Here is a 20,744-nt window from a genome sequence, read left to right as displayed (position 1 = left end):
TTTTTTTCTTTTAGATAAATATCTTTATGCGAATGATCTTTTTTGAAAAAAAATCTAAAGTCTGCCTACTGCCACCCCCACATTTAAGACAAATCTGGTTTTTGGAAACGACTGAATCAATTTTGATGAAGATTTTAGGATTCGTTTTTACAAACAAGTAAAATATTTAAAGAGAATCTTTAGAAAAATACAACTACTTTTGGTCCTAATTTTTTCATATGTGCCCATGATTATGAAAGTGGACTAAGTCACTTTTTGCATTGTTTGAAGAAAAACTTGCACAATAATTTTCTTATAACGATTTACTTATATTTCTTTTATGAAATCACTAGAGGAGCAATAAAGAAGTTTATTTACTGCAATTTCGCTTTCAAATAAACTCTACCCCTTAAATAACAATAATTTTTAGGCTTAATTTGATGCCATTTTTAGGAGTGACTTAGTCCACTTTCATAATTAAGGGCACATATATCTGTTTCTCTGAAACAACTACATCGTTTTTGACGTTTAGAGTGTGTACTTACAAATATAAAAAAGTTAAATATAATTAACTTTTAGTAATACTTATTTATTTGTTGAGTTCCACTCTAACTTAAAGACTGCCCTGAAGATGTGCTAAGAAGACGAAATGGGGTAGGTTTACTTTTACACTGTTGAACAAAAATTTGTGTACTGTAGAATTAACAAGAGTTTGTTACTTTATTCACTCTACAAGTACCTACTAGTTGAATGCAAATGAAGGGTCTAGGGGAATAACAGCACAAGTCTATTCCAACTCATTCCGAGAAAAACGCAATTTAAAATAATGTTCATCAGTAGTTCATTTTTGACTAAAAGTGGACATGTGCCGTGGATCCATAATGGTTTGAACTGTGGCCTTATAAGATCAGCCTTTTTACCGAAGGAAACCTTTTCTTTGAGGGAATGGAAAAATAATTGGTTTTTAACAATTGGTTATGAAAATTCATTTTTTTTTTGCTTAAGTTTTAACAAATTGACCATTATTTAAATTCTAATTAATAATTTATTTTGGGAAATAATATTTTTATTTAAATCACTATCTATTTCTCTAAGCTTAAAATACGTTACCCTTGGCTAAACTAAAATTAAAACCTGTCTCCGGCTTTACACTCTCACTCAAACATTGTTTATATAGATTTAAATAAAAAGAAAATTATAAATAAAATAATACTTACCGCGTGACGATTAACGATAAAATACGACTTTGTTTTCGTTATATTTTGTTTTCCATTTAATTTTTATTTTTTTTTTTTTCAATATAAATTCAATTATATTTCTTTCAATTTGTTTTTCGAGCAAAATTTTCCATCCAAAAAAATCCACATCATATTTCGTTAAATATATTTTTTTTTTTGTTCTGTTTTCTTAATTTCATTGTGTATATTTTGCCAATACAAATTATTTCATTTAAACGTTACTAAAGTACGTCTTACGCTTCAGGTACCCACTACGACTCGGTGACGATAGTAATTTATCTTTGCTGTAAGAAAATATCGATTTTTGGACTCTTTGTTTGTTTTTTTTTTTTTTTTAATTGTGTTTTGTATTTTTGTTCGAAAAGCGTTTTATTTTTGTTATGTTACGTAAATTTTGTTTTGATTTAAGTTATTCACTACAAATATTCATTGCTTCTTAATTATTAGGTTAAGCTTCCGGTTCATGCAACCTAAAAATTGTGATTTTTTAAAAGCAAAAAAGAAGAAACAAAAAAATATACAACATCAAAAATTATAACAAAAACACACGATATTTTTTTTTAAATTAACTGTTTTCTATTTATATATGTAAAACAAAATAAATACAAATTATAAAATAAATAAGCGTTATTTCGATTGAGAATTGTTTTTCTTTTTTTTTTTTCTTTGTTTAAACTTTATTGATATTAAAAAAATATTTAGAAAATAAACGTTTAATAAGGAATAATTAAGTAAAAGTGTTTTATTTTAAACAGATTTGCGTACAATATTATCAAATAGTTTTTTAATTATTATGTATGTTCAACAAATAATACTTTTGAATGCATTGGGTTCAAACACCTTAGATTTTTTTTTGGTTTATATCGAAAAATTTACTGTTTTTATAAAAAGTGAATTTGATTTCGAAGTGAATAAATTGAAACTCCAAAAAAAGGGCATACTATGTTAAAAATTTGTTTTGTTTACAAAAGGATTCACTTAATTGAAATAAAAACTGTGGGCTAGTAGTGTACTGTTTTTTTTTTTTTATCAGATAATTGTAACCGAATGCTTAAAAAATCCATTTGCCAAGCAGTTACTTTATTTTAAAACACTAAAAAGTATAATCAAAAAAAAAAAAAATGAAACATTTTCTATCGATGCCACACTGTGCTTGAAAATGCAACTCTTTTTTACCGACAGATGGCGCTCCTATCTATTAAAGATAATATGAGTATGCTGAACACGATGGCGTCCTTAGTTTTTCAAAGTTGGTTCAGTTAAGAAAGATTTTGGCCTCTGAAGTTTTCTGTTTTAGGCCCAAAATCATCGAAAAGCATCATATAAATTTGGCATTTATTGGTTTTATATCGACGTTTATAGACCAAATATATGGTCTTTTCGTAGAATTACAGTTTGTATAAGATATTTAATAAGCAAAATGACTATTTTCTTTTTTATATCTTATGGCCAGGGAGCTAATTCTCGACAAACTACATCAGCTACATTTACTACATCGATGACTCTAAAAACCAATAGTTAAGCTCCATTTAATATTGGGAAATATTGTTTGTGGTCAGAATAATTTAAAAATTTTATCCGTGAGGTCTGATGGAACGGAGATATTGAAGTTTAAAGTCGTTGATGTAGCTGATGTAGTTGATGTAGCTCGGCGAGGCCCTAGGTATTTGAGTGTAACTACAAAAACTATACATATAGGTACACAAATATCACAAAATAATGTCTCTACAGATAATCTCTTTAGTTGCATTGATTGTACAAAATGGCACGCAGCATAATTTTTGAATATGTTCACTTAAAATTTATGACAAATCTTTAAAAGACTAGATATCCCGCGAAGAAAAATGTAGCTACGAATTTTTTGTTCATTAAATAAATCAAACTTTATAAGCAGGTGAAGGTTGCTATTTTTGAGTAAAAAAAAAACCAACTTGTGAATCCCGTACATATTTCAATGCAAAGTAATGTTTTGAATATTTTTGTACTTAATTTTAAGTGAAAATGTTATTCTGCTTGAGCTGCGCTGTTTGCCGTTGAGCTAGATACTTTTTTTTGCAAATGCGCTTATTCAGATTCACTGTAAAGACGCTGTTTTGTTATTTTCTTATGATTCTTTAAAACTACACCCAATACCTGCCTAACAATATATCATATGTACTTCAGAACTTTTCTGCAACCACATTTCGTTTAATAAAAAAAAAAAATAAAAGCCTTTTTTCAGCACTTTTAGTGTCCTAACCCCTTAAAAAAAATTTTGGCAAAAAAATTGATATAGCTATATGTATGTAGATTAAATGAAATTTTGATGATTTTTTTTATAGGTAGGAAATAACATCAAAATAGTGTCATTTAATTGGACATAAGATATAAAAGTGAAATAATAAAATTTGAAGAAAAACTGAGTAAAATATAAAGTTTTTATTACAAAGAGAAAAGAGTTTTTAGTCAAACATGTATGCTTAAAAGTTTCAAAATAGTCATTTTACTGATTAAATATCTTTTTCAAACTGTAATTCAACGAAAAGACCATATATTTGGTTTATAAACGTCGATATAAAACCAATAAATGCCAAATTTATATGATGCTTTTCGATGATTTTGGGCTTAAAACAGAAACTTTCAAAGGCCAAAATCTTTCTTAACTGAGCCAACTTTGAAAAACTAAGGCCGCAATCGTGTTTAGCATACTCGAATTATCTTTAGTAGATAGGAGCACCATCTGTGCTTGCATTTTCAAGCACAGTGTTATTTTTTGTCGTTAAACACTTGGTAATTGAATTGGGGTAAAATTGAACACTTTTACAATTTTTTGGAAAATTGTCTCATTTAATATCTGAAAAAAAAACATAGTGAGCCAATTTAGGAACCTTGCACTTTAATTTTTTTTTTTAATATTTATGTATCAGATTAAGGGGTAATAACACCTTGTAAACCATGAAATCGAGCGTCATATTCATCAGCGTATAAAACAAAGAAGAAATATGATTTTCTTTTGATGTTTGTTTAGTATAATTTACACAGAGAAAAATATGACCCGCTAAAAACTAACAGATTGCCATACTGTTTTACCGTCCATACATTTCATAAGGAAATCTTATTAAAATCAACGATTAATAAGGTTTTTTTAAGGAGATTTCTTATTATTTTTATAGAGAAAATCTTATTAAAATTTGACTGAAAAGTTGATTTTTTTTGCAAGTTAGCACTAGAACAAAAATCGCGATCAATATTTTCATGGCAGGTTGGTTCAGGTGGTAAGGTGTGCGACTAATGATTTGAAGTCTCCAGTTCGATTCCCAGCCTGGTCATCGTTTTTTTTATTTTTTTGCAGATTTTAAAACAATAAGGAAAACCCGATTGTTTTAATAAGGTTTCCTTCTTGGATGAAAACCATAGAGAAATCTTATTGTTTTTGTTCTATTTTATGTGGTCTATTTTTCTCTGTGTAGTATATTAATATGTAGGTAACAGAATAGGCTAATGTTAAATTTTTTAATGATGTGAAATTTTTTAAATGGCGGTGTAGTTCAGGATGATAGTAAAATCCTGAGTTCCCATCGGGCGACCAACTAACTTCTACAGTTTTTTACCGATTGGGCTGAAATTTTGTGTGGAACTTAAAAATACTATTCTCTAGTGAAGTACGTAGGATTTTTTTGAAATATTAATTTTTAAAGAAATTGCATTAGTTTGAAAAAATTATTTCATTCCAAAAACAAAATTCGTTGAAAAAAGACCATAAAATCGTTACCACCAATTTGTTGCACCAATTTGAATTAAGAATCACAATTTGTTACGTAAGCTCAATTATAATAAAAAAGGCTTTATTTAATAAAAAAAAATATTAATTGCTTTTTTTTTTTAATTGAATGTTGATCATTGAAGCATTTAAGGAGGTTATGTTGTTATAAAGGTCGTTTTTCTAACTAAAGGCCTAGTTATTAAAGATGTTAAGTATGATAGAAAGAAAAACCTTAAAACTTTACGAATCTCCTGATTTTAGGAATCAGAACTTTTAATTAGAAATAAAACCCTTTAAAATAATAGTTCCTTACCAAAAGAGGACTTATTAAGTTTAAAAATAAAAATTATTCTCTTTAAATAGATAGGATTGTTATGACTTAAAAAATTTTTTAACATTAATTTTATTTCTCTGTAACCGAAATAACGCCAAAATGGTGCTCTTAAATTTTCAAAAAAAAAAAAATTAAAACGAAATAAAATAAAATACACATCACACAATATACAATTTTCCAAAAAAACCCACACAATATTATAAAAAATAAACAAAAGTAATTTTTTGTATCCAAATTCACACGAAAAACCAAACCAAAACTAAGAATTATATAAAAAAAAACACCAATTGAATTGTACTAAATTACCTCCTTCGGCGAGGATTTGTTACTTGTCCAGGTAAATTGAAACAGCCACGTGGTATAACCATTCTAGCATTGCCTTGTGCTGGTCTTGAACCACCAACAGCCATTAGAGAGCTTAAATGTGCTGCATAACCATCGGATAGAACTGTGGCGGTACCTTGAAGCTTTTTGCTAACCTAAAATTAATACAAAAAATCTGTACTAAAACTATTTCCATTACCAAATCAAGTATTTTTAACCTTTCCAACAATAAATATCTGATTAGCTCGCAATCCAACATTTGTGTAAACAGTAATATCCTTGCTACTTCCGTAGGCAGCACAAATAGAGATTCCATGGTTTTGTACCAAATTGTTCAAATAAGATGTCTTATGACCCAGCGGATCAGTCAATAAACCATCAGCAAATGAGATTAATCCATGAGGGAAATTATGTTGACTCAACCAAGAAACAACACGCTGTTGTTGCATATCCGGTCGCCCAGTTATGTAAATCAACAAATAACCAAGTTCCTGCCAATGACGGCATACATCCACCGCTCCCGCTCGAACTTTTGGATCACGTCCTGTCACAGACATCGAAGCGGTAAATGATCCATCAATACTAAAAACAACACATTCAGTTAGCGGTGGCACCACAGCCAAGTAGCAATCCACCGAAGTGTGATCTCCACGAACAACCATTTTGATGGGATAAATCCCATAGCCAAAAGCTTTATCATCTGGTATTGAATAAGCAACTCGGCCAGTTTTATCTGTAATCTCTGTTGTGAGGTATGTCCATTCGCCACCTGGCGGATCTTTCATAATATGCATATCGACTTTTTCGCCAGCCAAAGTTATCATGTCCAAAGGACCATACATGAAGCGGGCTGTGAGTCTTTGCTCACGTCCTTCTTGGACAATAACATCATTGGCACGGTGATTTGCAGCAACATTCTTCAGTTTGACGGAGGTACGTTTACGAATCCATTTTTCACGTGGTTGACCCGGACGGAATGATAAGTTATCTTTATCTTCAAAACCAACCAAAGGTAGACCTTCAAATTTACCAATCTATAAAATTGAAGTTTAATATTAATTATAAATTAAGGACGAAAGATTATATAAGGACATTATGTTGTTTACTTGTCTTAAAATAAAAGCAATGACATCAGAACTTTCCCAATAGCTGGCATGAAATAAATGTGGAAGCGCATGAGCTGGAAAATTACTGAGACCTTCTGGACAATAGAGAGCATAGTCGAGACGTTTTGTACCCCACCATTTTTGTTGCACTGGAAGAATTATATCGAAATTAAATAAAAAAAAAAAAAACCGGATATCCTAGATAGTGAATTTAATCGAGTTAATGATTATGAGTATTTTTATTGGCATTAGAACAAAACAAATTTTTTTGTCAGAAGAAAAATAAAATTTAGCATTTTTAGCATTTGAAATACTTTGTGCGCCAATAAATAATTAAAAAAAAAAAATAGTAGTGGCAATAATAATAATTATTACAATTTTTTTTAGATTTTTTAGATACTATATTTGAAATAATTCAATTTATAAGTTCAAGTGAGTTGAGGTCACTTAAACTTAAAAATTGAATTATATTCAATCGCTCCACTTAAAATAAAAATAATTTTAATATTTTTTTTATTATTTTTTTTCTTCGTTATTGTATTTGAAATAGATAACATCTTTAAAGTGCTGGTAAGTTTTTAGAATAAAAATTTTGTTCTTTAATCGATAGATTTAGATATATTTACTTATAGAAATGAGTTAAAAATAAAAATGTGTGTTAAGAATTCTGATTTACAGTAAAACCTATTTTATATTAATATAATGATTCAATTATGACGACAACAATAAATAAATGCGTCCAGTTTTACTATAATGATTTTATATCAACCTAATCATAGTTGAATTTAGCCAAAATACAAAAAGGAAGCTTAAAAAAAAACGATAAAGAATATTATGACTATAATATTAAATCCATCCTCAATAAAAATTATAAATAATTACAAAAAATTGTAAACTGAAAACAATATCATTATCACTTTTTTTTTAAGACCCATTTATTTTATGACAATTTTTGTATAAGGTTTCTGCAACATTTTCGTATGATTTCCAGTAGGAAATAAAATGCACGACTGAGTTGCACGAACTTGTTCTTAGAGTTCAAGTTGCTTAGTATGAAAAAAAAAATTGTAAAAAACGTTTATTCGTTAAAAAAGCGAATTAAGCGAATTTGAGTGCAAAATAAAATATATGCAAAAAAAAAGTTCAAAATTTTTAGAGGAATACTGAAAAAAGTAATTACACTCAAAATATACGCAGGCGTAAACCTATCCCGTTTTGTAGATTTTGTTGCACTGACTATCCAAAACGTTGTTAAAATTCAGTTACAAATACAAATAAAATGCACGAACTTGCTTTTAGAGTTAAAGTTGCTTAAATGTTTAAGACTTTTTATATAGAAATTTGGAACTATATACTATATATAACTATATACTATAGGTACAAAATAAAATAAAATCTGAAATCAAATTGCCCTCCAAAACAAGTATGCAGTTTTGATTGATATATGTATTAAGATGCATTTTTAGAAAAAAAATTTTCAAAATCGTTAGAGCCGTTTTTTAAAAAAAACTAATTTCTTATAAATAATTTCTTGGAAAAAAAGTTTTAAAATAAAATTGGTATGCCATTTTGTAGAAATCACTAATCAACACCTAAAAACAAACTTTCGAAAAAATTCAATGTCCCGTTTTCGAAAACTTGATTTTTCAAAAACAAAATTTCAAAATTTTTTAAAAATCCAAAAATAATTTTTTTCAAATTTTATTTTTGGCTTATATTAAAATTATATAAATGCTTCTTCACAAAAAGTTTCATTGAAATCGTATAAGCATTTTCGGAGATAATCGGATTTGAAAAAAAAAAAACTATTCTATGGCAGGTACCGTTAATAATAATGACTTTTAAAAAAAGTTTTTTTTATTAGAAGTTAGACCTTGTCTTTAAACTTACATTTTTTCAACAAAATCGTTGGAGCCGTTTTTGGTCCAAAAAAATTAATTCCAAAAACCACTCTGGAGAGTCGCCAAATAATGCTACATACCAAGTTTGACATCAATCGGTTCATCTGTTAAGGCTGTAGCTTCGTTTACAGACAGACAGACAGACAGACGGACAGACAGACGGACTTCCGGGACCTACTTTTTTTGGCATTCTCTACCATCGTAATGTCATGGAAAAATGCTATCTCAACTTTTTTTTTTTGTACGAATGCGCATAACTTGATATATAGTACCTATGTATATTGCAAGTAAAAATTGTTTTTTGAACCAAAATCGATTTTTTTTTTGGACTTTCATCCGTTGCAAAAAATTTAGCTTTGTCAAATTTTCTCCAAAGTTAGATTTTTAAGGCTTTGAATAGACCTTTATACTTTATACCATTACTGTATAGGCTGAATAATTTTAAAACTACCATTTTTCGTCATTAAGTAACATTTGATTTTTTTTTTTACAAGATCGTTTTAGCCGCTTTCGAGAAAATTAAGCTTTTCTGAAATTTACATATGACAGGTACCGTTATTTTTGGTCCAAAAACATTAATTCCAAAAAACTCTCTGGAGAGCTATGTACCAAGTTTCATGTCAATGGGTCCATCCGTTTAGGCTATAGCCTAAACAGACAGACTGACATGACAGTTTGGCAGACAGAATTGAAATTGAATACATAGGACCTATATCTTAAGTAAAAATCTAAAATAGGTTTTTGATAAAATTTAATAAAACTAGATTTTTTGGCATGTGACCAGATTTTGGGGGTGTTACAGTTCTAAAAAAAACTTGATAGCTATCCTCCAAAAACTACTACATATGTAGGTACCAAGTTTGAAGTGAAATGGCCCATTCTCTTTTTCTGTAGCCTATATACAGATAGACGAACTTTCAAAGCCTACCTACTTTTTTTTGCGTATTCTATCATACCGAGAAAGAATTTTGTTCGATAGATAGATTTGTAAAAAAATGTTTTTAGAAGGAAAGAAGCATACCAAGATGTTCGTTTATGAATTTTAATGTTTTCAATAAAAAAAATCCAAAATAGTCGTCTCCGAGCATCCTTCGAATTTTTCTTTTGCTTACGGTGATAACTTAATGTAGATATTTGAACTTCAGTAAGCCTGAAAATTATCTTGGTTTCTTTCTAGGAGCTTTTATTTTGGAGATACATACATATATCAAATTTTAACTTTTTTTTTAAGTTCGAGTTTTTACAGTTTTAATGAAAAAAAAAATTATGTAATTTGCAATGTATTTTGATTCAGTAAGTAAAATTAAAATGAAATTTTTTTTTTTTTGAATTTGTATGCATTTGTATGTAGGTACTTATGAATGATATATAAGCTTTATAAAATTAAGAAAAATAATATTAACAAAATTAAGAACAAATAAATAATTTTATCTCGTACGTTTACCTTTTAACAATTGTTTTTTACTATTATTACACTGGTTAACAAGGGTTCTGTTGCCGAAACAAAAATATAATTTTCTGAAGGTTTTCGGTGTGCTGAATTCGAATCCGAAAACGTTTTTTTGCATTTTCTAACGGTAATATTTCAAAAACGGGAGCTGATTAATTTTTTCTGATTCGAGTTCAGCACACCGAAAACCTTCAAAAAAGTATTTTTTTGTTCCGGCAACAAAATAAAAGTTTAATTTTGTTAACCAGTGTTATCTTAGTGTTTTAAAGCTTATGGCCATATTATTCACTCTGGATTTAGTTTCGATTAAAGTTAATTTTAAATCCAATCCATCAAACCTGAATTTCATAAATCCAAGGATTTAATTTTGTGTTCATATTATTCACTCAAAAAAAACTTGTGTGATTATTCAATAAATTTTGTATAATTTGCATTTATCTTTATTTTTCCTTCACAAAATACTTTACAAAACAACTGAACACTGTGAAAATGAATTTTACATCTGGATTTATAAAGTTAAACGGACCTCCAGAGAGCAGTTTAAATTTTTTTGGATTTAACGAGATTGGATTTTAATTTAGGAACAATTTTTTATTACTGTATATGTATTTTCTAACTTTTAAAAAAATTATTAAGTTTTAAAATTAGTATTTGCATTTCAACAATAAAATTAGTCTAAGAATTATTATTATAGCAATAGCATTTTTTTAGTTCTAGAAACTACCAACTTACACGAACTAATTGTACTAAGCGATACATTTTCAACCAAGCCAGATATAGTACTTTGCATAGAAGCATCCGACAGTCGTCGACTATAATACATTTGATCATTAAATTGTTGCGGATGTGATTGAATTATTTCCACTGTGAAAGAAAATAATAAAACCCCCCCCCCCAAAAAAAAAGGTCCAAATTTTAGAAACAATTATTAACACTAACTTTTTTCAAATGTATCAAAGTCAGTGAACATACACAAGTGCAAAGGTTGTCCATTGCCAAGTGGATATTTTGCATAACGTGGTACATTCACTGGCGACAGCATTGAAAATCTCGCACTAAGCAATGGCTCGAGGCGAGATGCTATCGGATCGGTAGGATGGAACATATTGTAAACTTGTAGGCAGTTTGGTTTTACTAAATCTGAAAAAAAAAATCAAAAAATCATTGGAGACTTTTTTGGAGACTTTTTTTTTTTTAAATTGAACTCACTTTGTCTTGAGTCATGGAGTTTACGTGATGCCAAAACAATCGACAGTGGTGTACCAAACATAAAGAAATCACTCACTTCAAAGTCGAGTTTTGGCAAACGAGTGTCACTGGAAGACGACGATCTGCGTCTTCTCGGCGATGGAGCCACCAACAAACGCTTTGCATCCAATTCAATGTCAACAACGCGATCGTCTTCATCTCGATTCGTTCCGTTTGTCCGGCACAAAGCTTCATAGGCCAACAACGACCCCATCGAATCACCCAACATGGCGATTTGTCCTGAAAAGCCTCGACCGTCTTCGCTTTTCAAAAACTCATGGTAGACTATATTGGCAGCAGCAACAGTCTTGTTAACAGTATCATGGAATTCTGGCGATGCCACTGACAGCAAAGGAATCGCCCCAATAGGAACATCAGCGATATTTGGAATGTCTGCGGCCGAGGGCGATGAATCAAACGAATATGGACTGAGGCTTGAAAGGATGCCGAGAGCTTCGGTACATATCGACGGACAAGGAACCATCTTGATAGTGACATGAGATAAGAGACTTGGATAATGCTGGCGCATAATGGACTCAAATGCGGCACGGAATGTTGTGACATCGGATTTCTTTGCTGTCAGTTCGCTAGATGCATCTAAAAAAAGGATTTTCTTATTCCAGGATTTTTAAGGACATTTTTGAAAAAAACTTACCAAGAACACTTCCAGCATGTACAACTAATATCAAAATCGACGTTGGACACGATGAGCCCGGCGATCCAGGTGGGGAATGATCACTGCGATCTAGACTTGCCGATTGCTGGAGCTGGCGTTTATTGCCACGTTCCGAGGCAACTCGTTGCAAGAAATCCTGATTGAATATACTATCGTCCATGTATTGAGTACCGTGAGCTGGTGGCGAATCATCTTCGTCGAGCAATTCTAAAGAACTCCATTTGGCCAAAGAGTTTGTCTCATTCGTATCTGAGAGGGATGGTCAAAATGGTTGCATATCTAGGAATGAGTCAATCTTACCTAGGCAATCGAAGAATTCTTCTTCGGAATTAGACTTGGAGTCGACTTCAAGGCGTTCCATTCTCCAATTTGCAACCTAGAATTTATGTTGATTTTTTTAATCTTTATGTTTAAACAAAGTTTAGAATGATTAAATGGATATTTTGTTATTAAATAAAGAGGAATTTTTTTAGTGCAAGTTTCAAGCTAGAGACAAAGTATTTTGAATTTTTTTTTTCATTGCATACACAGCAGCTCAAGCTTATCATGCTTTTTATTTTATTATTTTTTTTTTTGTTATTTATGAGGCTCAAGGAAGTTCATTTGTTGTCATGAATAATTGCAAGCTAGTCAAAGGTTATGAAACCATTTTTGCGTGGTAAGGCATTTAAAAAAGCTCAATCTCAATTTTTAAGATTCAATTACGTTTTAAGTCTTATGTTAATTATTCCTTTACAAAGAAAAGTTAGCGTTTTTTTTTAAATAAAGTTTGGATGGTATTAAGATAAGTATTTTTGGGGAACAATCTTACCAAAAATTCTTTTTGGAATTTGGAAACTCTCAACACGTAGAAAAAAAAACATTACGGGAAATTCAACTTTCAAAATTTTGAAGAATTTTGAAGGACACAATTTGGGAGAAGCGTAAATGATTGTTGAATGATTAACCGAAGGTGGAAAAAATTAAGAAACAAACTTGATAAAAAAAATTTGAATTACTGAGAATTGTAAATGTTATCAAAAAATATAAGCAAAGGGAACCAAAAAAGGTTCACATTTCTCTGTATATACTTACAAAGATTTTTGTACACCTAGTAAATAAATATCAATTTTTTAATATTTTGAGTTTAGTTAACTCTGTAACAAGAGCTCAAAAGAACTTTTTGTTTTCATTTATGAATAGAACTCCAAAAGATGCTTGATTTTCATGCCATTCTCGGTGGATTTGGATGATATTTTTAAAGTTTATTCTTAAGTTTAATTTTTATATATCAATGGATAGGCCTGATCACTACACTGAGGGAAAAAACGCAACGTAAAATGTAATATGTTCGACGTTGATTTAACGTTGAAAAAACTAACATGAAACACTTTTAAAATAAAATTGAAACAAGGTAAGAAATTTTTTTATTTTTGTCGGACTTCAGCTTTTGTTGCATTTTTTCACTCTTATTTCCAACAGTGAGATAGCACGTTGGTAAAGCATTTGCCTAGAGATCCAAGAGCTGTAGGTTCGATTCCCATCGGCTGACAATTTTTTATACATATATTTTTAATAAATTTATGTTTTTTTTTTTTTTCAAAGTTGAAACAACTTTGATTTAAAGATGTTTTATGACGGCAAACCACTTTAAACTAACGATGTTCTACTTTGATTTTAAAATTTTCATCTTCAACGCAAAATCATACCGAAAAATAGTTGAATCAACGTGGTTTTCGTTGATTTTAAGTTGTTTTTTCCCTCAGTGTATGAACTCATATCTTTAAGATTTGAGACTTGGGTCCGATACCTTCATGCTTCCGATTATAAATAATTATTTGTTTAGATTTTGAACAACTCTGCAAACTGGCCCCAAATCTATTTAGGTTTTCATTTACTTATAAAGCTTAAAGAGACCTTTCATTCGATGTCACACAAATTTTCAAAAAAAAAAGAAGCAAATAGGTTTATCTATATTTTATTTTGCTTCTAAATAAATCTGTTTAAGCAATAAATTTTCGAAAAGAACTATCTGAAATAAAGTTTTCTTTGCTTAACCCTCTACTGCATACGAAGCCAAATATGGTTTTGTCTATTTGTATGCACTTTTCTCTTCTCTGTCACAAAAAAATGGTAAAGATTCAATACAATCCTCTTCTTTGTGTTTCTGAGAACCCATAGAGATAGTTTTTTCGTGTGTCCGACACAAAATAAAGGTATATTTTATGATCACAGGTGAGTCGATCAGTCGTGTGCATTGAAATCGAAAGTGTAAATATTTTCATACTTTAAGTGTTAATTACTGCGTTTGTTTGGAAAGAAAAGTGGAATTAAAAATTTATTTTTGATGGATTGTCTTATTATGTATGCTATGAACCAATTTTTATTGAAAAAAAATGATTGGCCTGGTCTTGGGAGGGCAAAAAGTACGGAAGCCATATTTGGCTTCGTATGCATTAAGGGGTTTAAAATCTACAAAATTTGTTATATTTTTTTTGTTGTAAATTTTGTTCCTTTACATTTTTACTTTGCTTGGAAGCTATGTTTTACTTCAGAAATGGAGCCCCTTCGTTTTTAGAGACATTTTTTTAATGTTAACCCCATTTCCAGGGGCGTAACCACAAAAAATTTAGGTGGAGGGAGGCTCACCTATAATATTTTTCAATCATTTTATTACTTTTTAGTTTTTTTAAGATCTGGGAGTGGGTGAAAATGTTGGAGCAAGACTTACTTCGACAGTGGAAAGAATGTGAACCAGAAAAAATATATGTAACTGAAAAAACAAATTTCTTTTCTCGGTTCCATGGCTTAAAATGAGCCAAATTTGAAGTAATTCTTAACCTTTTGTAATGCAATGTATTTATTTTACTTTATTTTGTTTTTAAATGATAAATATTTATCTTTTTATAATTTTAATTTTATTCTTTACCTAATCTGAATAAATAAAATTAGTAAAATTTCTTACCCCTTAATGCATACGAAGCCAAATTTGGCTTATAAACAAATTTTTTAAATTAATTCATTTAAACAAATTTTTTTAATGTAAACCGTTTTGAAACAACCCAAAGAACCCATGTAAAGCATTTTTAAATTTTTTCGTCCGCTAATATTAATTCATGCAGTAGAGGGTTAACAGTCTTTATAAGGCTAACTCAGTTTGTAACATTACTGATTTCAATATGTTTTTAAGCAGAGATGTATTTAAATTAAATATTATATCTTTTTTCTTCTCTGGTGGGTAGAATATATATATTATAAGTCTTATTGTATTCTGTAGTCTATAAGAGATTTATAACTCTGCTTGACGAAATAAATAAATAAATAAATAAATTAACTTAACACTCTCGAAACTATATTTATGTGATTTTTGAGAAAAATTTTTTTTTGTTTGACTACTTCTTATGAATAATTTTGGAGTAACGCTAACGATTCCGCATGTGAACGTGTTGAGAAAAAAGATCTTTTTAGAACCTTGCCCCGTCGCGTCGGTCGCCGCTATTTTGTATAAAAACTGAATGTTTTGACTTCAGAACACTTTTTGCCTTAATTTTTATTAAAAAAAAAATTTTTTTTAAGTATAGATTTGCTTATCTTTTTTTCTCTTTCATATCCATATAAATGCATAGAACAAAAATTTGTTATGTAAAATTTTCAAATTCGGCTTGCTTCTCAAGTTATAGACAAAAATTCGAAAAGTAACAAAAAGAGTCGAAATTGTCTGTCTGAAACGCTCATATCTATATGACTTAGGTACCCATAGGTACTTGTTTGAAAAAAAGTGCTTTGTTTTCTTTGCGAGTTATCATATTCTCATAAAGAAAACTTCATTTTATTTTTTAAATTTTCTGTGAGCAAGTGTTTTTGGCAAAAAATTTCTTTAGAAAAACGACCGAAAAATATTGTTCTAATGTTTTTTTTTTTTCTAATGTTTTTCTTTTTTATTCAGTATTCACGTCCCAAGTTTTCTGATCAGACTGGTCATTTATTACTCAAGATACTATACTAAGTAATAAGTATGTTTAAAAAAAAACCTAATCAAACTTAAAAATATCACAACTCAAAAACTTATCATCTTTATATTTTTTTTTATATGATTTCCGAGATCAGGAGACTTAACTACGAAAGAAAAAAATTAGTTTCAGTTTCCATTTTGGATGTAATTTGGCATCATTGACCCCCTGTAAGGTGACAGTTTATGCATTCTTTTAAAATAATCATTATCATGTCTAGAAGTATAAAAATCAACAAATCAACACGGTGCTAAAAACATTCTCTCTGTGATCAGGGCTTTAATGTTTGAACATAATGTTATGAATATAAAATACGGATCAGAAAACTCTCATAAAATAATAAATTAGTTAAATAATTTGGTAAGCGTTAGAAATTTTATATGAACTATTTAAGTTTTTTCTATAGAACAAAATGTTACGCATACTCCACAGTGACCCAAAAATTGTTCAGTTTGTAAGTGTTTCGAAAAACACTTTTGATTCTTGATTTTTTTTACTACTAAACATATGCATATGTAATTATATCACTTTACCCTGAAATTCGCAATGCTTAAAAATATCTTCTATTTTTTGTATCATGCTAAGGCGAATGCAGTTTTTAGAAACAATTGAATTCTGAGCCGAGACGATTTTTGAAATTCGACAAAAAATTAATTTTTTGATTTTCCAAAATCCTTATGTAATGCACCCATTTGAGTATTAATTTCTAACATTTTAAAATCTTTGCAAACATGCTGATGAAAAAAGCAAAGAAAAATCTATGTTGACGCTTTGTCGAGAATCTCTAATATATTATTAAATTTTAATTTTATGTATTGATCATGGCTCTACACAATATTATCATCTAAGGTTTTTTTTTTTTTACAAATAATTTCCTTAAGCCTCTTACACATACATTCACTTTTATTTATATAAAAAATTTAAAGATTATTTATTCTTTTTTTTTTTAAAAGGTACTTACGTTTTTATGTTGGACAGCTTTTGCATGCTGCTGTTGTGATTTTATAGTTTTAAAAAAAAATATGTGTTTTGTGTTTTTTTTGTGTTTAAGGAAGAAATATATATAAAAAAATGTAATAAAAAAGAAATGAAAAATAAAAAATTTACAATAAAATGCAGAAAAAACCCATTTTTATGATAAAAATAAAAATTTTTTTAAAAATATATTTAGTAAAATATAGATAAAATATATATATTAGGTATATTTATATAAATATTTATAAATATAGATCAAAAGTCCACACCAAGATTTGACTGAAAAAACTATATAAAATAAATTAACTACAACTGCCACCTAATCTAAACGAAAAGGTGTTATTTATACTGTACACACACCCAAACCGAAATTATATTAAGAAGAGTCTATATATAATATGTATTTTCAGTCAGGCTGAGTATTGTAAATCATGCCCACCTGCAAGTCGAAGCTGTGCGCCGAACCAACAGGTGAATGTAGAGCTCCTTTTGAGCTATATTTCGATTTAGATAGCTGCAAGCTATGTGAGGAATTTTCAGCAGCTTCTTCTTCTTCGTCTTCATCTTCTTCGGAACTAGCTTCAGCACTTGGTGGTGATTCTTTGACAATTGGTGGAGGCAGAGATTTTTTATTTGGCTTTTTGGGTTCGTCAGTATCCATATCTTTGTCTGAAAGGCTAACATCTTAAAAAAAAAAAAACAAAAACACAAAAAAAGTTAAAAAGAGTCCTTAAAAAGTCCCTTTTTGATAGAGTTTATTTGGACTTACCATCTTCTTCTTCATCATCACCACTCTCACCGGCACCCATTTTCTTGGCCAAAGCTAACTGAGTTTGATGTTCAATTTTACGAATATCTTCAATTGTCAAGCCATACCATTCATCTTGCCAAGCCCAAGCTTGTCGATGAGCTCGTACCATTGTCTTTCGGAGGGCTTGAAGAATTATAAAATACAATTTTTATTTCTTCGAAGGATTTCTATGACTTTTTTAAGCTTACCAACGTCATGAATGAATTTTTCTAATTTAGTTTGCATACCCCAGTAACGAAATTCAACCCGACAGATCTTATAAGCACACATTAAGGACATATTTCGAGCTGTAGGTTGTTTTTTGCCTTTGACCTTAAAAGAAAGTTATATAAGTTTGACAGAAGTCAAGGTACAGTTTCGTTCAGCTGATTTTACCTCATGCCAGTATTCTTCTAACCAATCATCATTCAAAGGACCTCGGTAAGTTTTTTCCGATATAAAAAGTTTTGGATCTTCTTCTTTGACATAATCAGCTCCGTAAAGTTGATCCTTGACAATATCAATGACATCTTCGTGAGAGTTAAAAAAAAAAACGTTTTTGAAAAATTGAAAAAATTGATAAAAAAAAAAGTTTTTGAGACTTCTGAGACCCACAAGTCTAAGGATTCACTTTTTCTTAAACTTGGAGACCTCTTATTGAATTTAAACTTTCAGGGATTAAAAAAAGGACTTACCAACAACACGATTACGCAATTCACTGCCAGACAATTTGAACACATTTTCCTGAAATCCATTATCGGGAAAATAATAGGTTTCAATGTCTAATGAGAATTTTTCCACAAACGGACAAGTGTATCGTGTTTTTGTAAATGGATAGGCATTCCATGCTTCTTCTTCCACTGTCAAAGCACTCTTCGGAAGGAGACCTTTAAATAAATTATAAATTCAAATGAAAATTATACATCTTTTTCATTCATTTCATTTCTTTTGCCTCGAGGGCGTAGATACAACAAGACATTTTGTTTTATGTTGTTGTTATTTAAATTAAATTTCTCTTATTTTTTTTAAGCTTACTTTTAATCCATCCTGGAAGATGACTACCAACATGGTAGATTTTTTTAGTATATTGTCCTCCTTTGCCTCCAGGACCATCTTCATAGGGTTCGTTGATGATGATTTCTACCCCGCTACCTTCGCCGTGACTTTCTTCGCGACTTTTTTTCTGTTGTGTGAGGAAAATTAATAACAAAAAAAGTTGGGTTGAAAATGAGTTAGAAAGAAGGTCAATTTTCCAAAAAATAAAAATAAATTAAAACCACTTACGGCTATCATATAAAGCTGAGCTATGCGATATTCATCTACCGTTAGAGGCAGTGGTATTCGATATTCTTTTATCAACATTTTGAGAAAATATATAGAAGATTAAAAACAGGAACTATTAAATAAATGAGTATGAGATAATGGAGATTCTTTTTGTTTAAGGATACGGAAGTTTCCTTATTTTTAAGTTTGGTTAAAGTTAGATTGCGGTTTTTTTGTTTTATCTTCTTATCAAAATTCTTTGTAAGATTTTTCTCTAAGACTCCGATTTGTAGAAGTTATCATAGTTGTATCTGAAAATGAAAAAGAAAGAGTTAGTTTTATTTTGAGAGGTTTTAACAATTAAATGCAATTTTGAGAAAAGTACAAAATAGGAACATTTTTTTTAATATTAGGGTCTAAATTTATGAAGAAAAAAGTCTTCATAACGAATTAGGACTTTAAGAAGCAAAAAGTGTGACTTTAAGACCTCTTTTAAGATGTGAAATTGTGAAAAGTATGACCTAAAGACCTCTTTTAAGATGCGAATTCATGAAGGAAAAAAGTCTTCACAACTAATTAGGACTTCACAAATCAAAAAGTATCAACTTAAGACGTCTTTTCAGATGCAAAATTATGAAAGAAAAAAGTTTTCATGACAAATAAGGACTTCACGAAGGAAAAATATCACCTTAAGACCTCGTAAAGAATGCGAATTTATGAAAGAAAAAAGTCTTCGTGGCAAATTAGGACTTAAGCAAAAAGTAAGACTTAAAGACCTCTTTTAAGATGCGAACTTACATATAAAGGAAAAAAGTCTTCATAACGAATTAGGACTTAACGAAGCAAAAAGTATCACCTTAAGACCCCTTTTAAGATGCGAATTTATGAAGGAATAAAGTCTTCATGACGAATAAGGACTTCAAAAAGCAAAAAGCAAGACCTTAAGACCTCTTTTAAGATGCGAATTTACGAAGGAAAAAAGTCTCCATGACGAATTAGGACTTTACGAAGAAAAAAGTATCACCTTAAGACCTCTTTTAAGGTGCGAATTTATGAAGGAAAAAAGTCTTCATAACGAATAAGGACTTCAAAAAGCAAAAAGCAAGACCTTAAGACCTCTTTTAAGATGCGAATTTATGAAGGAAAAAAGTCTTTATAAGGAATTAGGACTTTGCGAAGCAAAAAATATCACCTTTAAACCTTTTTTAAGATGCGAATTTATGAAAGAAAAATGTCTGCATAACGAATAAGGACTTCAAAAGGCAAAAAGTAAGACCTTAAGACCTCTTTGAAGATGCGAATTTATGAAGGAACAAAATCTTCATTACGAACTAGGACCTCACGAAGTAAAAAGTATCAACTTAAGATCTCTTTAAAGATGCTTATTTATGAAAGAAGATTTCACGAAGCAAAAAGTATGACCATTAAGACCTTTTTTAAGATGCGAATTTATGAATGAAAAAAGTCTTAATGATGAATTAGGACTTGAAGAAGCAAAAATTATAACCTTAAGACCTCTTTTAAGATGCGAATTTATGAAGGAAAAAAGTCTTCATGACGAATTAGGACTTCACGAAGCAAAAAGTATTACCTTAAGACCTCTTTTAAGATGCGAATTTATGAAGGAAAAAAGTCTTCATAACGAATAAGGACTTCAAAAAGCAAAAAGTAAGACCTTAACACCTCTTTTAGATGCGAATCTATGAAAGAAAAAGTCTTCATGACGAAT

At 29.7% G+C, this 20,744-nt stretch overlaps 1 protein-coding gene across 9 annotated transcripts in view; it reads right to left on the bottom strand.

Moving 5' to 3' along the window:
* Positions 1-20,744, bottom strand: part of LOC129912457 (protein retinal degeneration B) — an 88,996-nt gene that overhangs the window by 5,016 nt on the left and 63,236 nt on the right. For 3 of the 9 annotated variants that reach the window (XM_055990697.1, XM_055990695.1, XM_055990696.1), the window contains 17 exons: positions 19,037-19,326; positions 18,788-18,935; positions 18,448-18,639; positions 18,149-18,282; positions 17,962-18,085; positions 17,732-17,896; positions 17,402-17,646; positions 16,949-16,978; positions 12,299-12,374; positions 11,978-12,247; positions 11,284-11,919; positions 11,047-11,214; positions 10,807-10,938; positions 6,724-6,872; positions 5,836-6,651; positions 5,600-5,772; positions 1,197-1,501 (listed from right to left, as the gene is read on the bottom strand). In XM_055990697.1, the coding sequence (XP_055846672.1) occupies positions 1,429-1,501; positions 5,600-5,772; positions 5,836-6,651; positions 6,724-6,872; positions 10,807-10,938; positions 11,047-11,214; positions 11,284-11,919; positions 11,978-12,247; positions 12,299-12,374; positions 16,949-16,978; positions 17,402-17,646; positions 17,732-17,896; positions 17,962-18,085; positions 18,149-18,282; positions 18,448-18,639; positions 18,788-18,935; positions 19,037-19,114 (3,609 nt within the window). In that variant the 5' untranslated portion in view covers positions 19,115-19,326 and the 3' untranslated portion in view covers positions 1,197-1,428. Of the gene's footprint in view, positions 1-1,196; positions 1,688-5,595; positions 5,773-5,835; positions 6,652-6,723; positions 6,873-10,806; positions 10,939-11,013; positions 11,215-11,283; positions 11,920-11,977; positions 12,248-12,298; positions 12,375-16,948; positions 16,979-17,401; positions 17,647-17,731; positions 17,897-17,961; positions 18,086-18,148; positions 18,283-18,447; positions 18,640-18,787; positions 18,936-19,036; positions 19,327-20,744 lie in introns of those variants that run through there. The other 6 variants (XM_055990699.1, XM_055990698.1, XM_055990701.1 and 3 more) reach the window with 6 other exon arrangements.

Source organism: Episyrphus balteatus, chromosome 2, assembly GCF_945859705.1.
Source record: "Episyrphus balteatus chromosome 2, idEpiBalt1.1, whole genome shotgun sequence".
Taxonomy (NCBI): Eukaryota; Metazoa; Arthropoda; class Insecta; order Diptera; family Syrphidae; genus Episyrphus; species Episyrphus balteatus.
Note: the sequence above shows the minus strand (reverse complement) of the source record. Positions and strands in the feature narration are given on the sequence as shown.